The following is a 9,142-nucleotide window of genomic DNA, read 5'->3' as shown; positions in this document are numbered from 1 at the left end:
GAACTGAGTTTATTATTGTTTCTTATGTCACAAAAGATAAAAGTTTGAATCTCATGCAACGTTATTATTGTAACAAAATGATATTTTGTGGCAAAACAAACTTGGTGACGAACTTCTGGTTTATGAATCTTAATATTTACAGTTGGTGTTGCTGCCGAAGTAAAAGCTGAAATACAAACTCTGCTCCAGGCTTTACAGTTTATCTTCATTTTGACACTTCGTTTTATTCGTTTTTAGAGCTCCTCCACTCTTTCCAGTTCCACTTAGTGGTTTCAGACATTTCTTGTTTGATTTTTCATGCTTATTCGCTTCGGAGAGTTTCACGAATGCTTCGTAAAACCAACGTTACGAACGGATTTCACAGAGGAAGAAGAATTATTCAGCCTCCGAGGAGATTTGTGGTTGAGATATAAACATAATTTGGTTGCAGCTTCTTAACGAAACCGCCGGTCTTCAGGAGTTCTCCTGTTTCTTCATATTCTCTTATGACAATATGATTGAGGTTATAATCTCTCTATAGCTGCACATTATTTTTCCCAACTAAAGTTATTACAATTAAAATCAACTGAGACTGAGTCTACTGCTACTTGCTGTACATATAGAGTCAGAAATATACTTCTGTTAAATACCTTTATAGATTTATTTTGTTCAAACTCTGAAGCTTATCCGTACTGAGAAATTCATTTCTTAATCTTTGCAGAATTCCTATTTTTGAAATCTGCAAACTACTTGTTATTCTTGCCTTTTTTAGTAAAAAAAAGAAAAGAAAAAAGTTCAGTTGCTGAATATTAACGGAGTGAACTCTTTCGGCGATCAGTGCTTCCTCAGCAGGATGTGAATGGGACCCCAGCTGGTCCAGGACCTGTAAACTTTAAACCTCCTTCGGTCTCCCAGTTGATCCTCAGCCCGTCGGCGTCGAAGCCCCTCGAGTGAGCTCACAGCTGGCCGACGGAGAAACAAAATGGCCTCCCAGATAGCAGCCGGAGGTAAAAGGCATGATTTCAGGCGGGTCGGTCAGTGTCCTCCGTCTCTGGAGGACGGACTCTCAGAACGCCCGTCCTTCGATGACTTCTTCTGCTTCTGCTTGGACTTCCTCAGCATCTGAACCTGCAGACACAGACAAATGTGTAAATGAGTACAGATAAACTACAGGGATAAACACTGAACTAAAGATAAACTACAAGGATGAACACTAAACTACAAGGATGCACACTAAACTACAGATAAACTACAAGGATGTAGACTAAACTACAAGGATGTAGACTAAACTACAGATAAACTACAAGGATGTAGACTAAACTACAGGGATACACACTAAACTAAAGATACACTACAAGGATGCACACTAAACTACAGATACACTACAAGGATGTAGACTAAACTACAGGGATAAACACTGAACTAAAGATAAATTACAAGGATGAACACTAAACTACAGATAAACTACAAGGATGAACACTAAACTACAAGGATGCACACTAAACTACAGATAAACTACAAGGATGCACACTAAACTACAGATAAACTACAAGGATGTAGACTAAACTACAAGGATGTAGACTAAACTACAGATAAACTACAAGGATGTAGACTAAACTACAGGGATACACACTAAACTAAAGATACACTACAAGGATGCACACTAAACTACAAGGATGTAGACTAAACTACAGGGATACACACTAAAGATATACTACAAGGATGCAGACTAAACTACAGATAAACTACAGGGATAAACACTGAACTAAAGATAAACTACAAGGATGAACACTAAACTACAAGGATGCACACTAAACTACAGCTAAACTACAAGGATGTAGACTAAACTACAAGGATGTAGACTAAACTACAAGGATGTAGACTAAACTACAGATAAACTACAAGGATGTAGACTAAACTACAGGGATACACACTAAACTAAAGATACACTACAAGGATGCACACTAAACTACAGATACACTACAAGGATGCACACTAAACTACAAGGATGTAGACTAAACTACAGGGATACACACTAAAGATACACTACAAGGATGCAGACTAAACTACAGATAAACTACAAGGATGTAGACTAAACTAGAAGGATGCAGACTAAACTACAGATAAACTACAAGGATGTAGACTAAACTACAAGGATGTAGACTAAACTACAGATAAACTACAAGGATGTAGACTAAACTACAGGGATACACACTAAACTAAAGATACACTACAAGGATGCACACTAAACTACAGATACACTACAAGGATGTAGACTAAACTACAGGGATAAACACTGAACTAAAGATAAATTACAAGGATGAACACTAAACTACAGATAAACTACAAGGATGAACACTAAACTACAAGGATGCACACTAAACTACAGATAAACTACAAGGATGCACACTAAACTACAGATAAACTACAAGGATGTAGACTAAACTACAAGGATGTAGACTAAACTACAGATAAACTACAAGGATGTAGACTAAACTACAGGGATACACACTAAACTAAAGATACACTACAAGGATGCACACTAAACTACAAGGATGTAGACTAAACTACAGGGATACACACTAAAGATATACTACAAGGATGCAGACTAAACTACAGATAAACTACAGGGATAAACACTGAACTAAAGATAAACTACAAGGATGAACACTAAACTACAAGGATGCACACTAAACTACAGCTAAACTACAAGGATGTAGACTAAACTACAAGGATGTAGACTAAACTACAAGGATGTAGACTAAACTACAGATAAACTACAAGGATGTAGACTAAACTACAGGGATACACACTAAACTAAAGATACACTACAAGGATGCACACTAAACTACAGATACACTACAAGGATGCACACTAAACTACAAGGATGTAGACTAAACTACAGGGATACACACTAAAGATACACTACAAGGATGCAGACTAAACTACAGATAAACTACAAGGATGTAGACTAAACTAGAAGGATGCAGACTAAACTACAGATAAACTACAAGGATGTAGACTAAACTACAAGGATGTAGACTAAACTACAGATAAACTACAAGGATGTAGACTAAACTACAAGGATATAGACTAAACTACAGATAAACTACAAGGATGTAGACTAAACTACAGGGATACACACTAAACTAAAGATACACTACAAAGATGCACACTAAACTACAGATACACTACAAGGACGCACACTAAACTACAAGGATGTAGACTAAACTACAGGGATACACACTAAAGATACACTACAAGGATGCAGACTAAACTACAGATAAACTACAAGGATGCACACTAAACTACAGATAAACTACAAGGATGCACAGTAAACTACAAGGATGAACACTAAACTACAAGGATGAACACTAAACTACAAGGATGCACACTAAACTACAGATAAACTACAAGGATGCACACTATACTACAGATACACTACAAGGATGCACACTATACTACAGATACACTACAAGGATGCACACTAAACTACAGATAAACTACAAGGATGTAGACTAAACTACAGATAAATTACAAGGATGCACACTAAACTACAGATAAACTACAAGGATGTAGACTAAACTACAGATAAAATACAAGGATGTAGACTAAACTACAGGTATACACACTAAACTAAAGATAAACTACAAGGATGCACACTAAACTACAGATACACTGTAAGGATGTAGACTAAACTACAGATAAACTACAAGGATGTAGACTAAACTACAGATAAACTACAAGGATGTAGACTAAACTACAGATAAACTACAAGGATGTAGACTAAACTACAGGGATACACACTAAACTACAGATAAACTACAAGGATGCACACTAAACTACAGATAAACTACAAAGATGCACACTACACTTAGACCAAAATACAGACACATCACATTTGTATGTGAAAGGACAGAAACCTTGAGAAGTAATTATAAATAAAGAGGAGCGAAAAGGACAAAGAAGAAGAAAAGATAGGAATAAGCAAGACAAAAGACAGAAAGACAAACTACGGTGTCCTTCGGGGGACAAACCTTTGGTCCCGCAGCAGAGATGATGATGTGTCCCGGCGGTTGGATCCACGGTTCTCCGTCCACCTGGACAGGTATGGGTTTGCTGACCGTCAGCCGGATGTAGTTCCCTTGAGCGATACGAATCCCTGAGCGCAGACCGCTCTGCACCTGGCCCTGCGCACACGCACACACACACACACACACACACACACACACACACGGTTGAAAGCTCTGGAAACAGCCAGTAAGTGGACCTTGAGTCTGGAGCGGCGTGACGTCTCTCACCATGTGGACGACGCCGGTGACGCCGACCACCTCCAGCAGGCCGTCATCGATGCTCGGCTTCCCGTGACGAACATCGACCTCTGACCCCCAGAGGTCAGCACCAGAACCCCAACTACACACACACACACACACACACACACACACACACACACACACACACAGGAAGGTGAGTGTGTGTTACCTGGGTGAGAGAGTGTGTGTGTGTGTGTGTGTGTGCGTGTGTGTGTGTGTTACCTGTGTGTGTGTGCTACCTGTGCGTGTGTGTGTGTGTTACCTGTGTGTGTGTTTTACCTGTGTGTGTGTGTGTGTGTGACCTGTGTGTGACCTGTGTGTGTGTGTGTCCTGTCTGTGTGTGTGTGTGTGTGTGTGTTACCTGTCTGTCTACCTGTGTGTGTGTGTGTGTGTGTGTGTGCTACCTGGGTATGTTGAGGAAGATCAGCCCCTCGATGTGCGGCAGCGGGACGTCCTGCGCGTCGACCTGCAGCTGCAGCTCCTTGTGGAGACTCCTGGTGCAGCTGATCTTCTGCAGGCCGACCTTCACGTACACGCCTTTGTTGTGGAACCTGTTCACGAGATTAAATACTGCACCTTTAACTTTCTTTTTGTTGATTTTTAATGTCCGAGCGGCTGAAGGTTTCTACCTGCTGGTGAACTTGTCGGGGTCGTCCTCTCGGGCCTGGTGGAAGTCCAGGCTGACCTCGGCGTCGATGCCCAGACCGAAGTAGTTGTTCATCTGAACGATCTGAGAAACAAAGACACGGCAGGTTCATAACATCCTGACTTTAAACCAAATGTCACGACAAACATTTAGTGAAGTCTGGGTGTAAACAGTAAAAAGTGAGTAAATGTAGTATTTAAACTAACAATGAGAACACAAAGCATACAGTAAACCTTAAATGACTCAAATGAATGAGACAATAGTTTGATTAAAAGAATAAACATTCATATAGATGCCTGTATGTATGCCTGCTTATATTTTGAGTCTTTCTTTTAAAAGCATATTAATTATTTCAAACTCAGTGTAGATGAACGTCATGAACACATGAATATAACACATTTACATGAACACATGAATATAACACATTTACATGAACACATGAATAGAACACATTTACATGACTTTTACTAAACTTTTGGGATTTTTTTTTTTTTTTTTCCAAGGACTTTTCCAGGCCTGGAAATAACCATTTTTAAATTCCATGACTTAAACAGGTTTTCCATGACCGTGAGAACCCTGTACGATTAAAGCTGTTTCACCTGAGAAAAAATATTATGGTTATTAAAATTATCATGAGTAACATGAGTAACTGCTGGGGAAAGAAATACTGTGATAAAGTATTATGAGAACAATGTATATCATCCGACCACCGTAACTGGTTTTAACATTATTATTATTAGCATAATTATTATATGCATTTTAATCTGTTATAATTGATCTTTTTATTTATTTGAACCAAATTGGAAACGTTTAAAAACACATATTTCCTGTTAAGTTATTAAATCTATAATAATGTATGCTGTTTATTTATTAATTACTACGATTGAGAAGTTAACTGGGTGAATGGATCTGGTCCTGCAGGACCCGGACCTGAACCTCGACCCGACCTTGGGCGGCTCCAGGAAGCCGTTGTCCTTTCCGTCTCCAGAGAGGTCCTGGGCGTCCAGCAGGATGGTCCACCGGTCCATCAGAACCTGGTCCGCCTCGTCCACAGAGACCAGGATGTGGTGCGGGTCCTCGCCGCTGTAACCGGCTCCCCAACGCAGAACCCGAGCCAAGTCGTTCCCTAGCAGAGAACACGACAGACTTTAGGACCTGCGGACGGCGGCGTCTGGACCTGGGCGGCGGGTCTCGGCGGCGGTTCTGACCTGTTCCCAGCGGCACGATGCCGATGGGCGGCTCCCGGCACACCAACTTGTGGCGGACGGCCTCCAGCACCCCCAGCACCCAGCCCACCGTCCCGTCGCCCCCGCAGACCAGCACCCGGAACCTGGGAACCTCCCGGAACGTGTGGAGGCTGGAGCGGAGAGGACGGAAAAATAAACAGAACCATAGAGGAACCATGTCACGACGACGTCAGAGGTCAAAGGTCACAGCTGCCTGTACAAAGTGCGTACTGTCGCACGCAATTTATATTAAATTGTGACGTTCTAGTTCCCACAGTATTTAAAGAAGCGGACGTCGCCCGTTGGTTTACGAAGCCTCGGGTTCAGCTTTTGACAGTCGCCATCTTGGATTACGGCCGTCGCCATCTTGGTTTTTTTTGCAACCAGAGTAGAAGCATCTGGTTTTATCGGAGTTTGTCAAAGCACAAACAGACGTAGCGCAAAACGCAATGCATCCTGGTACATGTAGGCATTTACCATCCGAACCGATTAGACCAGTGGTTCTCAAACTGTGGGGCGCGACCCTCTAGTGGGGCGCGGAGGTATTACAGGTGGGGCGCAGGGGGGAGATTTTTATCTTTTATTTTTTAATAATCCCAGAGTGGGGAAATTATTCTCTGCATTTTATCCATCCTCACACATAGTTGAACGTTATTGTTATTATCTTATATTCAGTGCAAAACAGGTTATTTGCACCACAATAGGTATTTTTTTTGCCAAATATTAGTTATTTTTCGCACAGATAGAACTTTATTTGAATTGTTCTAACAAAGTGATTGCACATGTTATTAGTTTTTGTCTGATGGAGCAATCTGGTTTACTTAAAGTGATTTAAATTGTCTTTATTCTATTATTTGAAAAAGCACAGATGGAGAAGCCACAAAAAGTTATTTCAATAAATATTCGGTGGGCGGTGGGGCGCGAACATTTCCCTTCCCCCAAAGTGGGGAGTGACAGAAAAGGTTTGACAACCACCCAGACAAACACATAAAAAAAGGTGGTGAGTTTTGTCTTTAAATGTGCAAAAAAAAAAAACAATAAAACAAAAACACCCGACGCCGAGGACCGAGAGCTGCGACTCTTCCGGTTCGGGGTGCGTTGGATTCGCTCACCCGGCCAACGGTCCTCCGTTGGAGAGGTCAAAGACCTGGTGAGGGTTCAGCAGCTTCCTGAAGCCGTAGAGGAGCTCTCGGCCCTTCATGCCGCCGCTCTTCGGGTTGACGAACACCAGCAGGGGGCAGACGTCTCGCCCCAGCTGCTCCAGCTGCCGGACCACAACGACCACGTTCACTCATTTTAACAACGTCAACACACGGAAAACAACAACAACCTGTGTGTTGAAGTTTAATTCACAATATTAATAACACTCTTCATTTCTACAGCACATTTCATGCAGACTGTGCACTGTACATATTACATAAATAAAACAGCTTGAACGTGAAAGTGTTTGAATACATAACATTATACATACATTTAATGAATAAATAATAATAATATAAAAGATTCTCACCACGATCTCTGGAATGACGAGCGGGGTGAGCGTCTTGTTGCTGACGGTCGTGTCTTTGGCCAACATGTAGATCCGCTCCGCTTCAGAGAAACACGACACCTGCAGCGCCACCGCACCTGAACACACACACACACACACACACACACTTTACTAGAGTACTTTCTTCTCATGCTGCTTTATGCTTCTACTGCACTACTTTATCTGCTTTATACATTTTCTCATAATTCAGGAGTTAAAAGTTTTAATTCAACTAAAATAGAAAAAGTTAATTACAACAAACAAAAGATGAAATACAAGAGTAAAAATATAAATTGTACAAGTAATACTACAATTAATACTAACACCAGAGCCTCATAGAGACTAAAATAGAAAAGTAATCTTGAGATCTATATATATATAAAAATATACAAAACTCACCTTGACTGGTGTAGACGTGGCTGACGGTGACCAGGTGACCTGCAGAGACAGAGAAACAGGAAGTGAGGAGCGCTCAGGTACGCGCGCGTCTCAGGTCACGTGACCGGCGGCTTGACTCACTCTTGAGGGCCAGCTGGTCCTGGATCAGCTGCACACACTCGTCTGTGGTCAGCATGGGGGTCAGACCTGAGACCAGCAGGAAAACCTGCAGCGGCCGCTTCCTGTCCTCCAGCAGGTAGAAGCGGGTCTGGTTCATCTGACGCACAGACACCTGGGGAAGAATATCAATGAGCAATCGATCAATCGATCAATCGATCACGTTGATCTCCGCTGTAAAGATACACGTTTTCTGTTTACCTTTCTGATCTCCTGCAGCTTGTCCTGAATCTTCTCCTGAGGACTCAGCGTCTGCCTCTGAACTGGAGGACAGACATGGAGACGTTTATCTTAGAATAATAATTAGATTTTTAAATGTAAGGACTCTAAATACTTTTTTTTTTTTATCAAAAAAATAAAAGTACAAAATAAATGAATGAAAATTTAAAATAAATTACAAATTTGAGTTTTGCATTTTTTTTCAACACACCAAAAAATTAAAATATTGTTTCTTAAAACCCTCTGACATGTTTTATTACATTTCTAAATCTAATTTTTATTAAAAAAAGATGAAATCCCATAAAATAAAAAATATAAAACTTTTTCTTTTAAATTAAAAATTACAAAATACAAAAGAATAAAATAGATGAAAGGCCTTTATTCCTGAGGTCAGCGCTCACCTTGCTTGCTGCTCATGTAGATCTCCACCAGGCTGAAACGGGACGTGTCTACTTCCTGAAACAACAACACAGCCTGTTGGTTCACGACATGGAGGTGAAGAAGAGACAACAGGTACTAAAGGTACTTTGAGGTACTTTCAAGAGGTAATTTTTAAAAAATTAAAATATAAAAGAGAAATAGCAAATAAGTTATTATTACATGTATAATTGTATTACATGTGTATTACTAATGTTAAAAAGGAAAATAATAGGAACGAAATACTGAAATAGCATAT

General features: G+C 40.6%; 1 protein-coding gene across 1 annotated transcript in view; it reads right to left on the bottom strand.

Annotated features, from left to right (window-relative positions):
- Window positions 1–232: 232 nt before the first annotated feature.
- The window catches only part of dgkq (diacylglycerol kinase theta), a gene marked incomplete at its 5' end in the record, with an annotated part of 16,376 nt that continues 7,466 nt past the window's right edge, over window positions 233–9,142 (bottom strand). Inside the window, 13 exons of the mRNA XM_079228540.1 lie at window positions 233–1,107; window positions 4,017–4,169; window positions 4,281–4,392; window positions 4,697–4,843; window positions 4,922–5,022; window positions 5,886–6,064; window positions 6,147–6,295; window positions 7,277–7,428; window positions 7,675–7,790; window positions 8,092–8,130; window positions 8,212–8,362; window positions 8,449–8,510; window positions 8,868–8,922. Of these exons, the coding sequence (XP_079084666.1) occupies window positions 1,015–1,107; window positions 4,017–4,169; window positions 4,281–4,392; window positions 4,697–4,843; window positions 4,922–5,022; window positions 5,886–6,064; window positions 6,147–6,295; window positions 7,277–7,428; window positions 7,675–7,790; window positions 8,092–8,130; window positions 8,212–8,362; window positions 8,449–8,510; window positions 8,868–8,922 (1,509 nt within the window). The 3' untranslated portion in view covers window positions 233–1,014. The remainder of the gene's footprint in view (window positions 1,108–4,016; window positions 4,170–4,280; window positions 4,393–4,696; window positions 4,844–4,921; window positions 5,023–5,885; window positions 6,065–6,146; window positions 6,296–7,276; window positions 7,429–7,674; window positions 7,791–8,091; window positions 8,131–8,211; window positions 8,363–8,448; window positions 8,511–8,867; window positions 8,923–9,142) is intronic.

Source organism: Taurulus bubalis (assembly GCF_910589615.1).
Source record: "Taurulus bubalis genome assembly, chromosome: 13".
Taxonomy (NCBI): domain Eukaryota; kingdom Metazoa; phylum Chordata; class Actinopteri; order Perciformes; family Cottidae; genus Taurulus; species Taurulus bubalis.
This window is presented reverse-complemented; position numbering and strand designations above follow the sequence as displayed.